Source organism: Centruroides vittatus, unplaced genomic scaffold (assembly GCF_030686945.1).
Source record: "Centruroides vittatus isolate TY-2023 unplaced genomic scaffold, ASM3068694v2 contig_4, whole genome shotgun sequence".
Taxonomy (NCBI): domain Eukaryota; kingdom Metazoa; phylum Arthropoda; class Arachnida; order Scorpiones; family Buthidae; genus Centruroides; species Centruroides vittatus.
Window position 1 is genome coordinate 1,246,725 of NW_027122214.1, and position 25,227 is coordinate 1,271,951.

At 31.0% G+C, this 25,227-nt stretch overlaps 1 protein-coding gene and 1 long non-coding RNA gene across 2 annotated transcripts in view; one reads left to right on the forward strand and one right to left on the reverse strand.

Moving 5' to 3' along the window:
• The window catches only part of LOC136976241 (uncharacterized), a 71,683-nt gene extending 58,154 nt beyond the window's left edge, over positions 1-13,529 (forward strand). The window contains exon 4 of the long non-coding RNA XR_010880899.1: positions 13,512-13,529. This is a non-coding gene — a long non-coding RNA (uncharacterized lncRNA). The remainder of the gene's footprint in view (positions 1-13,511) is intronic.
• Tmem18 (transmembrane protein 18) lies at positions 36-23,242 on the reverse strand. Its single transcript, XM_067271462.1, has 5 exons — positions 23,044-23,242; positions 7,842-7,959; positions 3,680-3,734; positions 3,406-3,499; positions 36-409 (listed from the first exon to the last, which is right to left on the reverse strand). Exons 1-5 carry the CDS (start codon positions 23,113-23,115, stop codon positions 275-277), a joined length of 474 nt encoding a protein of 157 aa, XP_067127563.1. The 5' UTR covers positions 23,116-23,242; the 3' UTR covers positions 36-274.
• Positions 23,243-25,227: the final 1,985 nt, after the last annotated feature.

The following is a 25,227-nucleotide window of genomic DNA, read 5'->3' on the forward strand; positions in this document are numbered from 1 at the left end:
AATTGCAAAATGTGTTTCTAAAATAGAATATAAAGTTTTAGTATACTGAAACAATCCAATATATTGTCAAATTTGAAAACAAAATTAGAATTACATACATTTCAATTTTGAAGAAAGACAGCCACTACAATCCCATTAAAAAAAAAAAAAGTGTATTTTAATATACATCTAAATGTATATGATATTTTTTGAGATCTGCTTTATAGCAGCAGTTCTTTAATTGGCAAGTTAGATCTAGGCAATAGTATTATTAATAGAGAGAAAACTGACTAACTCATTCATTTTTTTTAAAAATGTCACCATCTTTTATAGATGATGCTTTATTTAATTCTTTCTCTTTTATTTCTTTCCTCAATTGGGCTTGTTTTAATTTTACCATAAGATTACCGGATGTCCATAGCCATTGGCCCTAGAAAAATAAAAAAAAAAAACGTAATTATAATGAAATTTTTTTTTATTAGTAAAAATTAAGAACTAAACTTAAAATTTACTATTAATATGCATAGTGTACTTTCAAATTTTACAGCGAAATATTAATTCTGCCATGATAAAGTAGGAAAAATAATTGAATTATGCTAATTTATAAGACTATGATTCAGATGTCAAGCCATCAATACAGAGGGTGTCACATTTTAATTAGTCATCCAAAATATCTTGAAAAATATGCATCCTATGAAAAAAATGTTCTAGACAAAAATTCATGATCATTAATAGAACTCAAGAATTAATAGTTAATTGAAGGATCAAGTTACAAAATTATTAAAGATGTTTATAATTTTGAAGCAATGAAAGCCAAGGAAATATTAAATAGCAGCAAACAGATTATAAACAACATAATTCAAAAATAATCGCATTTGCTCTTTAAATCAAAGATCTGTAACATGTCTTTTCCAGTAAAATGGCTTATGTTTAATTTGTTTTTTTATTCAAGTTAATTTTACATAATTTAATGTTTGTTAAATGTCAATTCTCTACTTTTGCTAAAGTTCCACTTAAAAAAAATTTCAGCTCCAAAATTCAATTTATCAGAACTGATGTAAAACGTTTTCTAAAGATAACAAACAAACACATTTATCAAACTGGTTCCAATATATATAAATATAAAAAATAATTTAATAATGTTATGTTTACTGATTTTTCCAAAAAAGTATTATTCAGTATCATTTTTAATATAAAGTGATAATTTTTTAAACTGACTTCAATAAAGATCATATGAAAAATATCATTACACTTGGAAGCCAATATAATGTAACTCAAAAGAATGTAGTATTATTTACAATGCTATTTCATTGATTCCAATTTTGGTATCATACTTTTCACACACAAGCTTTATGTTACATTCAATTGAATAAATTTATTTGATTTTGCACCTTTTAACATTTTTGTTTTTTAGCCCTGTACTTTGATGGTTATCTCATGCATATTAAATAATAACCCTTTGTACTGCAGTTAATTAACATAGCATCATGCAACAGGATGATTAAGTTCTTTCCCTCATGAATGCTACATTAATTATAAAGAAGAAAAATGAATCTCTCTTGCTTAGCAAGCACATTTTGATAAATATTTATGATTTAATTACTTCAGCCATCTATACACATCTGATTAGTAGTTTTCAATTTTAAAGTACATCTTGTTCTTTAGAATATTCCATTTTTTAATATTACTTGAAGATGATAGTAAAGAAACCAAAAATGTTTGTTTTTACAAAGAAATAACTAATTGCTGGACTAGATCAAGTACTGTGATGGTGTATTTGTATTCCTCATTCAGTTTTAGTGAGATATTTGCTTTGAATTCCCTCAAATATCAAAGTCAGCTCTCTACCACATCATAACAGAGAAACTCAGTGACAATCATAAAACTCAATAAATTGACTTAACCTTGATATTTCTGCTGTGCTACCATACAGAGGGCAATGAGTTTTTGGCAAGACAGTGATGGACAATGAGCAATGGGTCAAGTTTGAAAATGTAGCAACAAGAGAGCAACTAGTGGATTCACACTGGGTCTCAACTTTCAAGAGTTCAAGCAAACAATTTTTAACAAAAAGCTTATGACAACTGAGTTTGGGACTGAAGAGTTTTGTTGACCAAATTCATGGAGTGTGGATGACCATCATTGCAACTGCATACTGTGTCTCTCTTCAATAACTACAATAAGCAATAAAAAAATAAAAGAAGAGAAATGTTATCATTGGGTATAATGTTTATCCTCACACTGATACAGACATGGGAACTCCAGAAGTTCAAAGGGAAGTGTTTGATAATCTGCAACACAGTCCAGACTCAGGACAATGTGATTTCCAACTGTTCACTTACACGAAGCAGTGGGCAAGAGGGTCCACTAACTTGATTCCAAACTAACTGAAGTCCAGTATGAAAGGTTGGCTGAGCAACTAATCAGCCACAGTCTTTGATAAAGATATAGAAAATTGTTTAATAAAAAGTAATAAACATTACAGATGGATACTAGTCCAATCTTCTCTATGTTTATTACATTTTATTAAATTGTAATTCTGCCAGCCCATTTTTACAAATATAGAAAACTGGTTCCATGGTATGATAAATGCCTAAATTGAAATAGTAATTATGCAGAAAAGTAGCTAAAAAGGCTGTCTAACTGTTATAAATAAAATATTTTTGATCTTAACTGTTCATTTTTCTTGGCACACTGGGAGGTAAAAAATTATACATAATTTGACTAGTTTTAAAATTCCTGTTATATATATGAGATGTAAAAACAATTGATGTATTTCTGTACAATGTGGACACAAAACTAAGAAGAAAACAGCTATAGCAGTTTTGAAAATAAATCTATGAAAAATTTTTCATCCAGTCAAAATGGCTAAACACTACAAAAATCCATTTATTCAAAATTTTACACCCAAAAAGTAGAACAAAATAGGACAAGGAGGAGTTGGGAAGATAGTCATTATTAAAAACATAGCAATTTATTTTTTTGAATCATTTGGCATTACATCCTACTTCAGGAATCATTGTAAATAAATTATTTCAAAGTGTACTTTTTGTCCATTTTTTTGTTTTATGGTGATAAATGCATGGTTTTTTAAGTAATATAATATGGGTATTTTAATTTTTATTTATATATGCATGTATTAAAATGAAGTATTCAACAGAAAATAATAATAATGTATTTTCTTCCCCCCTATGTTTAGCAATCAGTTGCTGGTACATCTCTTTCTATCAAAATATGTTAATTTGATAGAATATAGATGTAATTATAATATGAAATGATATTTTGGATCCAGAGACTTGTTACATTAGATCACAAGTAAATTATTTAAAAAAAAAAAAAAAATTTAAACCTAAAAGTAAACAGATTTATAATTTCTACAGAAATATTATTATTATAACATATAAAATATGAAAACATTTTACTTACAACCATCACAAGACAATTTAAAAGTAATGGTGTAGAGAAAACAATGGATATGAATAATCCACTGCTATCAAAATACTGATGTCTGGCAAAATACCTGTTGAAAATATTTGAAAAATATTTTATTTTATAAACATTTAAATAAATAATGATAAACACCATTAATTAAAAATAAATTACTTTACATGTAATTTTTCAAACAATTAAATTTTTACCTCAAGTTATACTTTATTTGAAAATTATTAATATTTTTTAAGTAAAATCTTACTGAACTTACTTCCAATTTTTTGCAGCAATCTCATTTAGTGTTTCAGAGAAATACACTAGTAATACTGTAAAATATATTTAATGTAAATTAAAAACTAGTATAATCAATAATAATTATTTATAATTAAAAAATAAAATTCATTTAAAAAAATATGCATTTCAATAAATTCATATTTCCTTGTTAAATGTGCTTTATATACTAATAATTAGACAATGAATTTTTTAAAGACTTAACTGTTAAAATTTAGAACCTGTTATAGTAGGCATCGTTTAATACAAATAATGTTTTGAAAAAAATAAGAATTAAAATAAAAATGCTTTAAGATGTAGCATTTAAAAACTTTTTCAAAGTCAATTATTCAAAAATGTTGATGAGTTGATTGATGAAAGATCCCTTTTATTTTATTACTTCAATATTTTTCATCAAAGATTTTTACAAACTAACTCATTTATTTGAGAAAATTAATGCATGCAACAAATGTATGAATGATAATTATTGCATTGCTTCATTAAAACTAACAGCTTACAAGAAATAAATCTAATTTCTAAATGAAAATATTCCAAAATATGTTTTATCTATATCTACAAAATTATATATAGATTAAATCAGCAAAAAAAATTAAATGAATAATGTACTGTATATGAATTAAGGTAGTCCTTAAAACTTGGCACTATAATAATTTAGAAATTATAATTACTTACTCAGGAAACCAAAATTATTTTATGAAATTTTTGACTTCCTGAACAAGCAGTTATAATTGCTAAAGTACATGAATCAATTTTGATTAATTACAGTCAGTTTAAATTATGTCACAATTACTATAAGCTTTCCACGAAGAATACAAAACAGTTTTTCTAATAAATATTTCTGAAATTTCAACGACAAATTTCTAACCAATTTATCATCATCTATTAAAAAAACAATGAATATTGTAAATGTGAGTGCCAAAAGTAGATTAAGTCCTCATTTATTGATGCTGATAGGATCTTGGAAATTGCAACTTTAAGCAAAATGATATATAACAAAACCAATTTTGCCATAGTTCAATTGATAAAAACAAGAGTTAAGATCTTGTGGCATGTTTCTGTTCACAAAATCATCACCAAACTTCTAAATAAAGACCCAAAGCATTTCTAATATTAAACATTGAAATAAATTTGAGTTTTTCATAGACAGATTAATATAAACAAGTAAACTAATTAATTATCCAAGTTTTTGTGAATATCAGTGAGTGATGGCAGTCATAGTGGTGATGGGTGATATGGGGGAAAAGGGATTTAATCTTCATCACTGATGATGCTAAAGATAATTAATAAAGAATGTTTGTAAAGCAAAAATTATAAGAACCTCCTACCACCACATAGTTCAAGTACAGACAATTGGCAATTCCAACCAACTGCAGAAGGCACTGCATAAATTTAAAATGGAAAATTCAAACAGGGCAAGTTTGTTTACAATTTTACATTGACATTATATGTCGTCTTATGTATTATTAATGTGGATATAGGTTACATTCCAAAGTAGGTGAACGTATAATAATTAAAAACTGTTAAATCAGATTTTGGAAGAAGAATTTGGTTATTATTCTTATTGGATTCGTTTTTGTAACCTCTAATATTTAATTCCTACCTCAAAAAAATCAAATTTTATTGTTTATAAAGAAAATTCAATAATAATTAAGAGAACAATAATTGTAAAGGTTTATAAATTATTTTTTCTCATCAATTTTATAACAAAATGACATTGAAGACTTACTACCGTATTTTACGGACTATAAGACGCACTTTTTTTCTTCGAAAAATTGCCTCCAAAATTCAGGTGTGTCTTATAGTCCGTAGCATCTTATAGGTATTTTTTAAAAAAAAGTTGCTTAAAAATTAAGGTGCGTCTTATAGTCTGTAGCGTCTTATAGTCCGTAAAATACGGTATATAATATATCCAGATTTTTCTAATATCTAGTTTAATATACATATTTTAAAAAGTTTAATAATTGTAAATGAATAAAGTTATTAATAGCTGTAATTTACAGTGTCATGAAAATACATTTCCATCCTATAAATTAAGAAATTCGTAGAAATGTGCTTTTATATTTGATTCCTTGCTATTACTCTATTATTTATATTTAACATTGGTAGTATTATAAATTAGAAATTCTATTTTTGGAATAATGTCATCAGTATAAAAGAACCTTTACAATTACATTAAAACCATTGTGTATATTCAATTTAATTTATTAAATTTTCAATACTTCAAACTTTTATCGGTGATTATTACGAATTTACAGTATAATACTTAAAAAAATTTATTGCATATACCAAAATTAATCATGATGCATATAGAGACTCCTCAAAAGCTGGAAGTTTCATGAGACTATCTTCCTTACTTTTTCCAGCAAACAATTTTATTATTATACTCAATTTTTTGTTTAAAAACCTGATGCAGGTCCCTAAACAAAGCCAAAAATATTTGTGTTACAATAAAATTGTGTGATGGAATAAGTAAGATTCCAAAATTCACAGATGCTCAATTTCCTTATATAAACTTGCGTAGTATTTGCACATAATCTATGTGCATTCTTCTATAAGTTATACTTTAAATCATCCCTAGATTACTTCAAATATCTAATACAATGTAAATGTTATGTACATTATTGTTATACAGGTATCCCTTGCTTAACACAGAATTTAATTAACAAATGAAATTAATTGCAGCAATCTCTTTATATATGCAGCAGAAGTTTTAATTCACACAGCTTTACCAGATGTCTTTACTTAACATAGATATCAGATTTTGATTAATGCAATTTTGAAATACACGGTAGGATTGAGGGATTAATTACCCATGTTAATCAAGGAATATCTATATTGTATTGTTCATGAAATAATGACAAGGAAAAGGACTATATGTTGAGTACAGATTAACCATCTCAAGGTTAACTACATACTATACAGCAGCAATGTAACATTTTTTTTTCTTTCAACACTTTAAGTTCATGGAACAAAAGCAATCTGTAAGAAAAATACATAGAGCAACACAGAATATTTAAAATACAAGCAAATTCCCGTTTTGCTTTTTGGAACTTTTTTAGAATTCTAAAATTTTCGATCTTAATTGGCTAAATCTGTGAATGAAGAACCTGCAGATAATATTGATTACAGTCTATAAGTTGTATCTGCTAACAAATCACAAAAACAATACAAAAGTCAAAATAGCATTGGAAATAGCACTGCTGGAAATTCCCTCTTCACATAACATTAAATGGAAAATTATTATATCTTGAAGACATCTTAAGTATCAAAACAATTTAAATGCTCTTGTTACTAAAAAAACTCTTTTTGTATTGATGTAACAAGTGAGTGAATGTATAGTACAAACAATGAGTATAGCTATAAACATCTATTAATTTATTGAATGACTGCTAATTCTTGTTTCAGACTGAATGCAAGTCATTATCAACAGCATAAATTGCAAGACAAAATATGGATTAAAAAATATGTATGTATATAAAATACAGTAAATAAATTAAATTCAATTTAATTAAGAACAAAAACACCTATTTTCATCATTCACAATAGATAAAGTTTATTTATGTATAATAAATTAATATAAATTTTAAATGATTTAATTAGTAATTAAAAAATTCTGTATTAAAATTCCAAAAAACTAGTTTAACTGATATAAACTAATAATAAACTTTTGATGTATTAATCACAAATCAAACTGATTGTATATGCAGCAAATAGCACAAATGATGTTCATTGTAGATGAATCATTTACATGATTTAGATGAACATTAGTATCATAGAATATTTTTGCTTTTCATTGAATTCTTTGGTGTTTTTGTGTTAATAACTTTTGGATTAATCAAAAATTAAAATTAAATTAGTTAAATTAGATAAAATAAGACATACTAATAATATATCTCAATAAATAACAAATGTTTTCATATTATGAAAACATTTGTTATTTATTGACTTAGCTGTACTTTGTACCAGTTATTGGTTATAAAATGTCTTATTTTATTGTTATCCAGGTGTGGTACTGCAGATATGAGTTAATTTTTACAATGGAAAATTCTAATTTAAGCTTATCTGTTCATAGACACAATAAAAATAATTCATAAACAATTTTCATTAATTAGTTTATATATAAAAATAAAATGCAATCTTACATAATATACAAAAGAATCCTGCTTGAAAGTTTCCATGATGTCTAGTAACTAATGTTAGAAATGTAATAAAACCATGTGTCATCATTAGGATTATTATCCAGGGTTCAGTCCATTCAACCTGAAATATAGCAAAATTTTATTTTATATAAAATTAAAAATTTACAAATATTTATAAAATCAGTGTTTGAAAAATATATTGTTGTAGTATTTACATTGTAGTATCATTGTGTATATACAGGTCTCCCTAGTATAACATGATAGTTATGATTGTGTGAGGACCGAATTAAGCCGATCCGATTTTAAAATTTCATTGTTTCAAATCCCCTCGGGAGATAACAATCAAAATCAGAGATAACAATCACAAGTCAAAGGATGTACAGTCTTCCGCCGTCAAACTCGCTTCTCTCCTCTCCGGAATCGCCTTCTGCGTCACGGAGCCCGAATCATAGCCCTCCGTCGCGATTGGTGATCTTAGTGGACGCGATCGGGAGTATAAATAGGGGGGGGGATATCTGAGAACGGGGTGGCTGACGTCCGAAGAAAACAAACGTCCCGGCGAAACCGAGTCCCAAACGAAGGTCAATTCGAAGACGCCGGAGCCTCCATCTACAAGCCCGATCCTGCCGCACACCGCCAGAGAAGACGCCCGAAGAACCTTCTGCGATTGTTGTCGATATCCGAGAGGTATGAACCCCCCAACAATTGTGAACTCTCTCTCTCCCACGAGTAGGGACAGAACGTGGTAGATTTTTGTATTTTGTTTGTCCGTCTAAATAAATCGCCATGTGTTTTCATCCTGGGTCCGTTTATTCGAATATCGCCTTACTTTTATCGTCGAACCCACACACTTCCTCCACTCGACCTGACAATTAATTACCCGATCCCAATAAAATGGGATATCGTGAAAAATTAGCCATCCTTGACAGTGGGGTGGGTCTTGCCGACCTGTTCGCCGACAAAAAGGAGGTAGAACGGAGTCGTACCTCACGGCGTTCCCACAATTGGAAAAAGTGCAGTGTTATGCAAATCTGTGCTATAGAAAACAAAGGACTAACACAAAACATGGAGTTAAGTTCTAGAAGTTAGCAAAAGCATACAATTCTTTTTAGTTACTAAGTGAAATATGTTTATTAAGGCACTCAATAATTTATTTCCAATCAATAATTAATTAACAATCACAATCAAAAATATTGTATTATGCCTTAATATTAATTTTAGTTAAATGAAAGCATTTTCTTTTTACGAAGTATTGTAGTCATCTCAGCTCTTTTAAATCTATTAAAAAAAGATTGAAAAATTATTCTTAACTTTCTGTATTTACCAAAGTTGGGATGAACTACTTAAAATTATATTAGGAATGTATAAATTTTTGATATAACTTTGTAGTAATTCCTCTCACTTTCCTGACTTTTCACCTGAAGTGAATATTAAAATAACCATAAACAAGAATTAAAAACTTTAAAACCATTATTTTATGTTATTTCCATTATTTTTCTCATAAATGCATTTCGATCTTCCGATTCTCATCAGCGTTATTACACATCATAAGATATAGTTTTGCTTATAAACAATAAATATCATCATAAAACTAAAAATACAAAGGTACATAAATACTTTTTAAACAACTTAAAACTGCTGCTTTACAAAATTTTTCCATAACATTCAAGTTCTCATGTAGACACACACACACATTCAAATTTAAGAAATTTATATTTTCTCTTAATTTTTTCATAATAGCAATATGCTCTCTTATTTTCCTTTTTTCATTATTTCAGTGAAATGATATTTCAATATTATCTTGATTTATTATACATTACTTTTGATGTTCTATCCCAGGTGACCAATGATGTTTAGTCTTAATAATGTTAAATGTTTTTTGACTCTAGTCTTAAGTTCTGTCAAATCTGTTTATATATAAATTTATTATTATTATTATTAGAATTTAATTCATATACTATATCCACTGAATTCATTTTTTCTTCATTTTGTTTTTTCTTTTTCCTAACTGTAAATTTTAGTTTGTTGGTTAATATAGGTACTAATTGATGTCTTGTTTAAATTTTTCTTTCAGGTATCTATCAAGTAAGGACAGGATTGATGCGGATTGGAAGATCGAAATACATTTACGAAAAAAATAAAGAAAATAACAAAGTAATTGTTTTAAAGTTTTTAATACTGGTTTATGATTACTTCAACATTCGCCTTGGATGAAAAGTCAGGGAAGTGAAAAGGATAACTATGAAATTTTATCAAAGTTTTATCAAAATTTATATATTTTTAATATAATTTTAAGTATCTCAGCTTTTTTTGTTGATCTTGATCAGAAATATCAGCAATATAATTTTTTTATTTTTATCATAATGTTTTTTTTATAGATGACTAAATAAAATTAAAAAGTTGTTATTAATCAAAAATATTTTCTAGAGGGTTGCATTCATTCATCGAGTAATAAGCAATTTTTTCCAGAATTTGTGTTTGAATACCAAGTTGTTCGAGTACTGAGATACCATCTTATTTCATTCGTCATTATACAAATGATTACTTACCTACAGTTAGAAATAAGTTTAATAGCACTTATGTAAAAATATTTAAATAAATTTTACTAAATACAAAGGATAATCTATAAAAACAAAACACAATGATAGTCTATTGATAGGAAAGTTAGTCCAATTTTTTTCTTCCTTGTTCTATCAGTTTTCATTAATTAAAGTAAACGTGATAAAAAGCACAAAATTTGAAACATGTATGCTTACTTGAATAAAAAAATATTAAATAACGAAGTATACACTTAAAAGTTGTGAAATTCTGTATAGAGAATTTCTGAAACTGTGTTAGAATGAAACCAGAAGTCATGTTTTATGGGGATATCCCCAATTTTCAAACCATGTTGTAGAAGTACCATGTCGTACAAGGGATACCTATACACACACACAAATATATATATATATTATTTGAAATATATAATTATGTAAATCAAAAATATATCTATAAATAAAAAAAAAGATACATCAATCTTAATTGTAATTAGAATTAAAAGGTTAAAAAACCAAACCAGTTTTTCAACCTTTTAATTCTAATTCTATTTTATTTTTAGTAAATGGTTTAGAGTTGAGAAACTTTTAGTCCTCCATAAGTCAGATAAGGAGGAAAATTTAAATTTTCGTGTACTCTCTGATAGTACATGATTAAGTAAGATTGAAAAAGTCTGACTCCATTGTTTTAAATAATTTATTTAATTTTTACAGATACATCATTTAGCAACTGATTCACATTAGTGTGGTTTATATTATGCACTTGAGAATTCAATTAATATGCAATGATTTATTATAATGTGGTCACTGCCAGTATAACACAGATAAAAACTTAATCATAGTTTTAACAATATTTTTTAACAAAAATAGAATAAATTAAGTGACAGAATGAATCAACACAATTTTAAATGTGCTACTAACTTATAAATTTCTAAAATGATACAAAACTTTTTAAAATTAAAAGTGCAGAGAAATTTGTACTTGCACTTACTTATTTAGTGATTACAAATTTTAAAAGAAAAATACGATATTACACACTGCTGGGAGTAATGGTACCAATTTACATTCAGAAGAATTGGTTAAATGGCTAACATCACTTAATCCAATCACTTACTACTTACCTGTTATCTTTTGGTGGCACACACAATCTGGATTTTTATCATGCTTATTTTTAAAAGAACTGCTGGCACAATTTTAAATAATGATCCAAATGAAGACTACATCATTTACTCAAAAAAGCATTCAAAAACAATTCAAAGCTTTTTTCTGCTTCATGCAGAAAAAGAGAGGAGAGTTACAGAAATTGGACAGTTTCTCTCTCTTAACAGATTTAAATATTTAGTTGTAAAGTATAGTAATAACATTTTAGGTTTAGTAGCATCACAATTAAAAAGAACTACAAGAGGATGAAATAAAAACAGAAAATAAGTCATAAAATTCATTATCTTTTGATAAGAGGCACACTGAGTGCAGAAATAACAGTTTTTTTTTTATTTTTGCTAGTGCTTTCAACAAGCTTATGTTCATCATCAGGCAAACAAAACTTTAAAAATGGAATACAATGTTCTAATGTGAGAGGAACATACATGTAAATTAAAATTAAAAAACCTTTATGAACATGCTACAAAGTTCCATTATGCTAGATGTTGTGACATCTTGCAGCACTTGCACGGATATAGACCCACGTTAAAGGTGTGATAGCAGATGTCTATTATCATTATTTAACTGTTTATAAAGGGCAACTCACATGCTGGGCAGGTCAAGTGAGGGGGTGTTGCACAGTTCCAAGGTTGTTGTGAGGAGAGATTCCCAAATAAAGACAAGTTTTTGGTCACTACAGCATCTGAGTAATGTTATTTAAGCCCATAATGGGTTGTATTTCTGTTCAAGCATTTTTTTTTGCAAGCTCTGTGGTGTGCTTTCCTTTCACCGTATCATCCTGGTGCTCAGCTAGATGGCTAGTGAGCATTCTTGTTGTGGCTACAATGTGTCGGAAATAATTTGATACAAACCTTTTCTTTTATACTATAAAAATTAGACTAACGGAATATCGTAAGTCCCTTCATGCAATTTTTAATAAACATTCATCAGTAATTTAACATGTAGAATTTAGTGCCCTTTATAAGTAGGTAAAACTATTTGCATGAATATATAAGGAGAAAATTTGAAAAGAAATTTATCTGTATTTCTAGGTGCTCATTTTTAACTTCATTATAAATACTGGCAGGTTTATATTTATAAGTACCATTTACAATTACCCTTTCCTCTGCTTTTGGTTTGGGTAATTGTAAATGCCAAATTTTGCAGTTTCTATGGTACAGAGCCAAAATAGGAAGATATAAATTTACCTTAGTGTAACTCATTAATTAATACAAAAATATGATACAAGAGCTCACTAATGATGGTGGCACTCTTTTTTATGACGACACCAAATCCTGAGAGAAAAAAAATTGACACCTCATTTTTAGTAAACAAAATGAAATATTAAATACAGCAATGGACCATAATAAAGACTTTGATAAATAAGTATCTCCTGCATTTTAAAAAAAAATCTGCATTAGCTTTTCAAATTGTGCTACACAAGAATAAGGGAAAAATTTACAATTGTCCCAACCAACCATAAAATGGAACCTGATAAAAGACCAACAGTTTGTTGCCACTCGTCCAGTTTTTAATTCATTGTCTGGGATTTCGTAGAAATTGTAAAATTACGATGAAACAAAGTACTAGCAAATATTTTTATAAATTTACTTTATTTTAACAGTGAAAGACTTCACACTCTTGCCTCACCAAAAAAAACTTAATTCACCATCTTACTCCGACGTATGTCGCAACCTGTCAACTTTTTTTTTGGCTTCTCAGCTCTTTAAAGCTAAGTTATTTAATTATGTTGCCCTAGACAAGTTCTAACTGGTTTAGAACTGGAGAACACATTTTTCTTTGCATGGTAAAATAACATTGCGCATGCATCAGGGACTTCTGTTCGAACAAACCTGACCTGTGTCCGGATCAGCAATTTTGAGAAGGTGGCAACACTACCAACAGTCATAATGCTGACACAATTAAAATCCCACTATTGTATGAATTCTGTGTTCTCTTGACACAATATCAATTTTTTTTTTTTGAAATTTTCAAATAGATTTTTTTTAAAAAAAAACCTTTAATAACTTACATGTTATAAGTAAAATAACACAAAATACTGAAAATAACTAATTTGTAAAATTTATAGAAGCTAACAAAATGCTTTCTTTGAAATTGTTTAATTTTCATTTGTTGGGCTTTTCATACATTGGAATTTTAAATATCAAAATATTGATTTGTTGGGGTTTTGAATCAAATCCATATTTAATATGTAACATCCCTAATCTCAGTGCAAAGAATTCAACACAACATAAAATTTAATTTCACATTTTACAAAAGCTTCAAGTTAAGACATTATTCACCATCAATTGTCTATTCTAGTTGACCTCAAAATAACCAGATTATCTGTAATAGGCAAGATTATAGTATATGCTGTACTTCAAGAAAAATAAAATCCAAAAGAATTTGAAATATCAATGAGCATTTATTTATTGTGACATCATCACAATGCTGGGCTGCAATTTTTAATCACATTTTAAATTTTTTTCATTTAAAATATATGCTCTTTACCACAAATTAGCATTGGCTTGCTCCTGTACATCATACTTTTCCTTTAACAACAGAGTTGTACAGTACCAGTCATCTATCTAACACTTTTCAGGAGAAAATTTTTAAATTGAAACATTACTTTCAGTTTGCATCAAGTTTGTATATAGTTAATCGAGCCTCCTGTCTCTAAGATTCCCATATCTGGTCTTGGATTTCATCTAACTCCATTTGAGATTAAGGAAAGAGACACGGATGACTGGGAATTTATAGGTCTACAATTTTTTCAAATTGCAGCCTAATTATTGAAATATCTACATACTTATAGATATTTAAAGTCGCACCCTATGATATATTTATCACTTATTAAAATTCAAAAGTACTAATTCCTATAAATATCATTAGAAACTGAATATTGTGAAAGAAACCCAGATCTAAAATACATAATAAAATTAAAATAGAAAATACCTTACATTCATAAAAGGTACGCCACAAATTTCACAAAAAGAAAAGTTATCTACAATTGTAATATTAAAGATTTTATGTTGATACATAAAATCTTTTAATATTACAATTGTAGATGACTTTGTGAAATTTGTAGTGTATCAAAATGAGAATAAAATGTTTGAAAAATAAACTCAAATATTGAGAACGTTTTAAAAAGTTTACAAAAGTTTGAATTTTAAATAGATTAAATAGAATATTGTTTATCTAGTGTGCAATATAAACAAACAAAATGTTTGTAAGATCGCCTTTGGCGGCCTGAGTCAAAGAAATCGCCCGACTGAGATAATTGCTCCCACCTGGAGCTGGGGCCATAAACGGCCGGAAGGATCAAAGGTGGAGCGTCCCCACTTAAGGGTCAATGTGTTGGCCACGTGCCGGCCAGCTTGAGAAAACAAAAATAAATAAAGCACGGACGCAAATGTGAGCTACGTCGGCGGGAGATAGGGCGGACGTCTTGGAAGGCTCTAAGAAGGGGAAGGAAGTGATTGGTCGCAGGAGGCAGTGCCAGAATCCCTTAAATTGGAAGGGTGGCAAAAAAGCGAGGAGAAAGGGCGAGGGACCTGGTACGTGGCGGTCTCTAACAACAGGCAGACCTTTGAGGCGGATAGAGAGAGTGTTCTCCTCTTGGAAAGTCCTCTGGAGAAAGGTTGTTGTAGAGACGGACGGCCACGAGGTTAAGCCATCTCCGGAAGAGTGACTCGTGTTCCCAGGCCAGCTAAGTCGACGTGCTGCATCACAGCTTCGATACTGTAGTGTACGTAATGCTATTGCATAGTGTATATCTTTGTAAATATTTGTAAATAAACTGTATATAACTAATCATTGAGTGTGGAGGTGTGACTTTCCGACGGACCTTCTAACGGAACATTTGTAAAGATCACGAGACGAGTAAGAAGGATCTTCACTGGCGCAGTCTTCGACAGGATATTCTTGCAAATCTTCAGGAGATTCTCGCAAGACGACAGGAAAGTACTGAGCCCACATTCGAGATTTGGATACTTACGGAAGGAAGAGTAGCCGGAAATCAAGGCGGAACAGAACTCAACATTGGTAAGTTGTTCTTGATTGTTTGTATTCAGAATGCCGGGACGCGGAAGGACTCAAGGGTCAAAAAGGGGTATGCCATGTTCTGAGGATCAGGGAGGTCGGGCTGATCTTAGTCAATCCCAGGAAATGGATACGGAGCCGGAAAGGGAAATTTTGGACCCCGAGGTCGAGGTTACGGACAACCAGAATGAAATAGAGGGACGTGAGTCTGACGAGTTAGAGAAGTTACGCTTGCAGATTAGACTAGCCGAAATAGACTCTAAAAACAAGGAAATAAAGACATAGAAAAAGCGAAAGAAATGGACATTAGAAAGAGCGAAAAAGAAATGGAAATGCAAATTAGACTAGCCGAAATAGAGTTAGAGAGAGATCGTCTACGAAGTGATTCTAGGACTAGTAATAACTCTGAGCTGGGAGGTAACTTGGATAGCCTAGCTAGAAAAATCAGATGGGCGTTACCTAAAATGCCAGACAAGGAGGCGGAAGTACCGTCGTGGTTTCGGGCCGTAGAGGTAGTGTTACAAACGTACGATGTGCCGGAAGAACTTCAGGGGCAGCTAGTTTTAACGGTGCTATCGGAGAAATGTAAAACGGCGTTAAATAGGCTTACGGCAGACGAGATCAGGGATTACCAAACCTTAAAACAATTCCTACTAGACGAGCTGAGACTGTCTGCCGCTGAGTACCTCAAAGAGTTCACTTCCGCTGAAAAGGGAAGCAAAGAAACGTGGCCCCAATTTGCAGCTAGAATGGAGGATCTGTATCGGTATTATCTAAATAGTAGAGGCGTAGATTCTTTTGAGCAGCTAACAAAATTAGTGGTCTCGGATCACCTTAAGACTAAGTTAGATGCTGACACTAAGCGTTATGTTTTGTTGCAAGAAGGTAAAGGCTGGTTCCCACCGGAAGAGTTAGCCAGATACGCAGATAAGCATGCGGAGGCTGTGGAAAAGGGTGACGTTAGACTTATACCTGAACGCGAAAGGGATAGAACAGTCACTAGAACTGGAGGCATGAGCGCGAACAATGGAGGATCAAGAATGAGATGCTATGTCTGTGACCAAATGGGTCATCTCAGAAGGGATTGTCCTCGGAGAAATATTAAAGAGGAAGGACCAAAGCCTAAAGCAACGCGAGCGGTTAAAATAGACGAAACAGTAGAATCGGACGAGCAGCTAGTAGCTAGGGTAAAGGTGAACAGGGAAACGATCAGCGGAAACGTACCCGTTAGTAGAAACGAAAATCTCCTGCTCACTTGTAAAGGTAATAAATTTTCTGCAATAGTGGACACGGGGGTAGATATGACGGTAATTAGGAAATCTGTAGTGCCTGTTTACGTGTCGCGGGCAGCGAGAAAGGTTAAGTTGATCAGCGCATTTGGGCAGCAGGTATCAGCAGTGTTAGCGACAATACCTGTAAGACTAGAAGGGAGGTCGAATAAAAAGAAAAATGATTACGCTCCAGCCTTGATAACTTGCGCATTAACTGACGAACTTAGCTGCGGTACAGATGCATTACTTTCGGCAGCCGATTATTGCGTTTTGAGGAGAGTCGAACGGACGAAAACGAATAGGCGACGGAAACCAGTCGCGAGGGTTACGGTTGCGAAAGAAAGCGGGGAAAATAGGACGAGCCCCACGACAAATAAAAAGAGCGATGCTAGAAAATATTGTAAGGCGGGTCATGGTCGGCAGGCAAGCGTTCCCCTTCGGCTAGTTGACCGCACGCCTCTTAAGGAACAATCGGTCCCTAGGGCATTGGTAGCGCGGGATAATAAGGCAAAAATCGCGCACAGAAGAGGGAAAAATCGTAATGAGATCGACGTACTATCCAGACGGGAAATCAGGAGCAATCCGGAACCCCCAGATCGTGCAGACAAGGCAGTTTAATTTCGGTATTAAGTCCTTCGGATCGATGTAATCAGTATCTACCAGGCGATTCTGAATGCAATGTGACGGGACAATTTGCCGAAGATGTTATTGACTGTGTAAAATATCTTTTTCTGTAAAATATTAAATACTGTATATTGTTAGTATAGTTTATTATTTGTAGTAACTTGATCCTTGTAATAAGAAAGGAGGAAGTGTAGTGTAACAAAATAATTTGTACGGTAAAGATTGCTGTGTGTCGTGGCAGTATTGTTTAGGTCAAACCGGCTTTTGTTGAAGCGCAGTTTGAACCTTGTCGGTGGGAGGTGTAAAGGTCGCCTTTGGCGGCCTGAGTCAAAGAAATCGCCCGACTGAGATAATTGCTCCCACCTGGAGCTGGGGCCATAAACGGCCGGAAGGATCAAAGGTGGAGCGTCCCCACTTAAGGGTCAATGTGTTGGCCACGTGCCGGCCAGCTTGAGAAAACAAAAATAAATAAAGCACGGACGCAAATGTGAGCTACGTCGGCGGGAGATAGGGCGGACGTCTTGGAAGGCTCTAAGAAGGGGAAGGAAGTGATTGGTCGCAGGAGGCAGTGCCAGAATCCCTTAAATTGGAAGGGTGGCAAAAAAGCGAGGAGAAAGGGCGAGGGACCTGGTACGTGGCGGTCTCTAACAACAGGCAGACCTTTGAGGCGGATAGAGAGAGTGTTCTCCTCTTGGAAAGTCCTCTGGAGAAAGGTTGTTGTAGAGACGGACGGCCACGAGGTTAAGCCATCTCCGGAAGAGTGACTCGTGTTCCCAGGCCAGCTAAGTCGACGTGCTGCATCACAGCTTCGATACTGTAGTGTACGTAATGCTATTGCATAGTGTATATCTTTGTAAATATTTGTAAATAAACTGTATATAACTAATCATTGAGTGTGGAGGTGTGACTTTCCGACGGACCTTCTAACGGAACATTTGTAAAGATCACGAGACGAGTAAGAAGGATCTTCACTAACAAAATGTTAATAATTATACTTCAGACAACAGATCTTCTGTCAGAAATATATTATTAATTAGAATATAGAATTATATATAATTAGATTATCTAAATATAGAATTAATATGAAATTGTCCCATACCATACACTACTTTTTCAAATTAAAATATACGCTCAGAAATACCATTTCTACATTAATCGAGTAATATTCATAATGATTTAAAACTAACTAAAATTTCAATTTTTTTCAGGAAAAAAAAAAAAAAAACCACAACATATTGACACATATATCAATGTTAAAAATATAATGTAGCAAAGACTTCATAACTAACTATAAATATCCTGATTTTTTCATTTCAAATATGCTCCACTCAAAATTTTAGCATTAAAAAAATATTTCAATGATGTATTTTTTATATTCAAGAAACTTTTTAATAAAAAACCTTTTCCATTGTTTATCATTTGTGTATCATTGCCTATTTAGGGATGTATACTAGATTATGCATTACTGAAAGAATTCAAACATAATATGGTACAATATTCATCGTGATAATTATTTTTGCATTACTTAACAAAGTGTTGAAGTAATAAAAAGAGAAAACAATTAAAAATGAGGAAATATTATTGAAAAACATTGCAAGACACATATAACAACATAATTTTGATAAAATTGTGTAACATACAACAGTATTAATTGAACATAGAGAAAATGTTTGCAAAACTTCAAAACAATATTTTATATTTATTGGTTTAATAGGAAATAATAATAAGGAAAACAAATGATTTCATTTATTAAAAAATATTTATTTCCATTATAAAAACATATCAGATTAATTAAAAAGAATTAAATTTTCTTTAGAGATGTTTTAAGCTCTTGAAAAATTTTTTCAATTAGTCAATTCAATTTCATAATAAATACTCCATATTTTAATCATTTCATTCTAACACTTAAATTATTACGGTAAACTCTTTCAAATTAAAAATGTTTTTTAATTCAAGTTTTATCTTCAAATTTCTTTAATTCTAATTGCATACATTTTATAAATTATTTTTAAGAAAATTTTAAAGAATTACTTAATATCATTAATAATGTATTAAATATAATCTAAGATAAAGTAGAGCATCGATTATCCAACTTAATTGGGAACTGGGGTTAATTGGATAACTGAAAAGTCGGATAACTGAAAAGTCGGATAACCGAAAAGTACGAAAAAATACATTATTAGTATAGTGTATTAGGCCTGGTTTAAATACTGGCCTCCCTTTCATGGTCAAGCCAGTGCTGCCAGCTAAAACATGCAAAAATTTAACAAAAATAATATTAAAGTAGCCAAGACATAACCAAATATTGTAGCGTCACATCACTGGCGGAGATTTGAATTTGCCGACTAGAACGCGGTCAGTTAATTGGGGGTCGGATAATCAATGCTCTACTGTATGTTTATACATTGTGCATGTATTTATTAAAAAAATCAAACATCATGAATAAAAAGGCAAATAAGTTTACAAGCAAGACATTTGCTGCTTTTGCTATTTAATTCTTGATTCTTTTGTTCAGTTATATGATTAAGCATTCAGAAAAGTAAAATGAGACCTTATTTGAAGATTTCATGTAAGCTAATTATTTGAATTGCAAATTCACACATTTGTGAGTTGAGATACCTAATGTACTGTACAGTACACACAATTCTGTTTTAACATTGATATTTTTTTACATGATTCTGATTTAACAGGGTCTGGAAACAAAATTCAGTTCTCTATGCTTTGTTTTGATCTAACATTTCAATAAATTTGCCTTTTTAAAAATTTCATTTTGATTTTAATTTTTAAGATAAAATTTTCAAATTTTCTTTTCTAGAAAATTTAGAATTTACATTTAAGGCTGCTATACACACTCAATTTTACAATTTTGCTGTTTTTTCCATGACTTATTTGGATGTATGGTTTGTCAATCCAACTTTTTCCCCATGATTAAAACAGAGAAAAACTTGATTCAAAGTTGGACACTATTTATATAATTTCATTTCTTTTGATTTCTTTCAATACAGAATTGTCTTTGTATACCATTTGGTGTTAAATGCTCAAGACATTTTGGTATTTACTTGCAATTGAAAAATGAATATAATATAATATTAAAATAAAATGTGTATAATATAAATTTATTAAATTTTGCAAATAAGTTAGTTAAAATTGTTCCTTTTCTAATTTATTAACTAAAACTGAAATATTTTGTTTAAGCACATTTTATTATGTTAATAAAATGTGCTTTATTTCTTTTAGATAAATTATATTATTTTTACTGGTTTTTAAGATCCGGAACCAATCTTATTTCCCTTATGAACTCCTTTTTTTTAAACAGATTTTTCAGAAACTTATCTATCATGTAAAGACAGAATTGGATATGATTTTGAAGCTGTAGTGATTTAATCAAAGATTTTATGATAATTTGGTCAAAAGTGTTTATAATTAAAGGGACTGCTTTTTAAGAAAGTTATAGTGTTTTAATTTTGATTTAAATAAATAATTTTTGCTTTATTGGAAACTATAAGACTAAATTTTGTATTAATGATGGCAATAGTATTATGTGAGCAATAATATTACACTTATATTATTATTCACACACACACACACAATAATTTTCTATATTACATAGGCTAAAATAAGATAACAATCATGGAGTATATTTTGCTTAACTCAAAGTGAAGAAACTCTATTTTTGATATTAAATACCAATAACATTCTCATAGGCTATATTTGAAAGGTATACAGGGTGAGTGAAAGTCCCCTGCAGTCTTTTCATTCCAAAAAGTACTGAAGTATTGAAGATATATTTTATTAATGTAATTACATAGGAAGTCATGTGTGGAGAATTGGATGGGACCTTGAAAATGATTTTTGAGGTCATTTGTATCGTAACTTTTTATTAAGTAAAAGTAATGTAAAAGTTCTAATGACAAAGTTAAAGTCTACAATTTATCTAAAGGTATTTTTTAGATTCAAATAAATACATTAGGACTGCATAATTTGCAACTTTAAATTTATGACGAGTAAAAGTAATTTCATTTTACGACTTTTCAAGGTCATGTAAAACAAAATCACTTTTCAATATAGATTTGATAGTGTAACTCAGAGTTAAGAAGTAACAATAGAGGGAAATTCCCCTATGTTAAGAATATGAAATTTTGGAGGTCTGTAACATGCTGTTTATCATATAGTTGCCACCAGCTACCATATGATAAACTATATGCTAGTCAGCACCAAATGCTGATGGTGCTGACTAGCAGCATTTTGTATGCTCCGTCAGCGGACAAGCCGCTTTTCCCTTTTGTTGATGTTTTTAAAGAATTTGATATCATTACAAACACTTCATTTAACGACTCTAACACCAATCTTTTGTTCAGTTATATGATTAAGCATTCAGAAAAGTAAAATGAGACCTTATTTGAAGATTTCATGTACCAAAGACATTGTATGCATTTTATTACAAATGGCTGAAGTGAATCAGAATGATGTTCTGAGATTCCTTCAATTGGGAAAAAAACAAGATTAATATATTTGCATGAGAATTATATATATAATTGAATATATATATATATATATGCATGAGAATTTTAGCACAAATTTGATAATTTTAAATGGCAGATAAGATAAATTGCATCTTGAAGTTTGACAACTTTACTGCCATCATACTGGCAGTTAAATCAATTATGACTGACTGATCGGCAAAAGGAAACAAGTTAGTTTTACAGTTATACAAATTATTGGAGCAGCACTACAGTTTCTCCACCCAAAAAGAAGAAACATCCGATTCATTACTTATGAATGTACAGGATGTATGGTATAAATTTTCTCAAGGAAAAATAATAGATGGTTCTTTGAAATTTATGAGATTATACAAAGATTTGTAAACTTTGTAAAATAGTAAAAGTAATAGTGGTAAAACCATCAACAGCCATACTATTAAAAGGAAAAGATATTCAGTTCGGTAGGATAAAGACAGACAGAAAATAAATAACCAGATAAATTATTTTCCTTAATAATTGTGGTGAAAGTCAATAAACTGACTGATAGCAACTGTCATGAAATTAACAAAGCAAAACAATGCACAAAGGGACATAACAGCAGACACTCATCATAAAATATTAAATTTCATGATACATCAAGATGAAACACATCATAAATCTAGGTGTACATTTATGATATGTCCCATAAAATATTTGATCATTTTTAAATTGTGACGTTAAAGAGCATAAAAAGCTATTGCCATACTCTTAAGTGTTTATAGTAATAGCTTTGTAAGATATATGGAGAGATAACATTAAATTTTTGCTTATTAAAGGTATTTAATTAAAACGCAAACCCTTAAATATCTGGATTTAAAGATAAACGGACTTAGGCTACTTTCAAAATAAGCGGCTCATTTATTGGTTTTTAATAGAAAGAAATTGTTACATATACGCATATCTGGCGCGAGTAAGTGCGTGTATTACTCAATATGGCGGAAGACACTGGTAAAAGTGTTTTCGAAGTCCGTGTGAAATTTAAATTTCATTTAATCAATTTCAAGAAAAGATAAATACAGTTCACACAGTTTATCAGATATATTACTGTATTTTAAATAATGTTAAATTCACTTACATCTTTTAAAATGCTTAATATGCTGAATTCTTTACTCATGTAAGGTGATATCTTAATACTCCGTTCACTCATTTTGAATTAATCGAAGAGCAAAAAACAAAAATTCTAAAAAAAAATCATCTTTCACAAGCAGACATGTTCGAAAGGATCCTCCTCCTAACCAGATGGCAACAGCATTATTTTTTGTCATTTGTAAGAGCAGTGTTGCCAGTTAAATAGATATAACTTTAATCCTTTTATATGGAAATTTTAATATAATTTAAAATTTATCGAATCGTCTTAAATATTTTAATATTAACTAAAATAAATATTATTACATATAAATGAAGTCCAGAATATACTTTTTCTTTTTTTTTTTCGTTTCGTTCGGATTCGTTCGCGGATCCTCCAGAGCGGTAGGCTAACACTTTAACCATTTAGCCATCCGGCAATTATCTAAAAATATAATATCAAAATGATATCGTCCAATTTTAATCTTGTCTATAATATGCCTAATTCATTATTTCTATATTATGTAACACTACTATCTTGTATTTAATTTAATAATTTAAAAGACGAGGGAATAAATTAATTTAAAACATTCTGGAAGAAAATATCGATTCGGAAAGGAACTAACTTCTACTTGTTTGTTTAGTAGTAAGGCGGGCATCATCTCTGGCTAGTTCGCTCAATGATATGTGTAAGCTCATTGGCTAGTTTTAATAGTTGGATAAGTTTATCCATATGGTGGAAGTAACGCCTTCCTCTTTAAGGGTAACTGGCCCATATTCAGGCGTTACAGATGTGGAGAAAACCGAAAATTCCAGTCCGAACTCTCAATGTTCAAGGAACGGAACCGCTTGGCCACTGGTGGCATAACTTCTACTCACTATGCGGATTCATTTTCTTATTATTTTTGCCATCTGTGGGCAGTAAAAGCCTTTTTTTTTCCAGGCCCATCGGAGATCCGGCCAAAACCATAACAGGATGGTCTAGTGTTCCGTCTCTCCAGGAATTTTTCGACCAGTGCTGATTCGGTCTCGGCCTCCCAGAGTATGATGTACAAGGGCAAGACACTACTGATTTGAGGTGGAGAGCATATACAGTGAAAACTGCTTAGGCGACCACCTGCATTCGACGGGCACCTGTCAAAACGGGCAAAAATTTTTGGCACGGAATAGTTTATACATAGAGTCTTCGTATAAGTTACCCGTATTAGACGACTACCTGTGTAACGCAACCGCGGGCATCGATTTTTGGTCCGAAACAACATACAACAACTGTAATAAGCGACCACTTCCTCGAATATATCTGGTCTAAACTATTGTTCGAACCCATCTCAACAACGTTTTCCCCTCCTAATATAATGAATTAGTCTAAACTCTTGTTCGAACCCACTCTCCCACCTTTGAAATTAGGTGCAGGTGTTAATGAATTAGTCTAGCAACAAAAGAAATTCATTTCAGTTTGTTCGAAATTGTCCGAAAAACGAAAGAAATGCCAAGTGCTGTCGTTAGAAAATCGTATTAAAGTTATCAGAGAAAGTGAAAATGGTTTATCACAACGGCAATTTAGCTAAGAAGTTTAACTGTGAGAAAACGAAATTCGAAAAATCTCCTCTTACTGTACATTCCCATGGCATACCCTAACTGACTGCCAGATTGCCGAACGGTGAAGGTGGCAGCCTACCGGGATCGAATCCAGACGGGTCGAAAAATCCCCAGGAATTTTTCGGGGTGGTCCGTCCGGATATATTGGCCCACCAGTGGCTTTCCCCGGACACTGGGAGTTTGGTCGTGGGTTCACCAGGACGGGCTGGCCACGTGGAGTTTTCCGGGTTTTCTCCACGTTTGTAACGCCAGTTACCCTTAAAAAGACCTCCCAGAAGGTATCCCCCCTAGGCAGATCGCCCAAGTGTTGCGTTGCTGTAATTTAACTAAACAAACAAACCTGATATGTCGGGCCCAGTCCCTCAACATCCAGCCGCCCCATTGTAGGACTGGCCGAATCCATAATAGGCTTGATAAAAGGGGTTTTCTTAGTGCCCAAAGAACAGAAAGAGTTTTAAAAAAGACGTACTCCAATTGTGTACCAAATTTCAACTTTCAATTCCTAACCGTTTGGGTTCTGCGCTTATTATTATCAACTTTTCTTTATATATATAGTTAGTCACAGTTAGGCCGTATATATATAGTTTTAAAATAT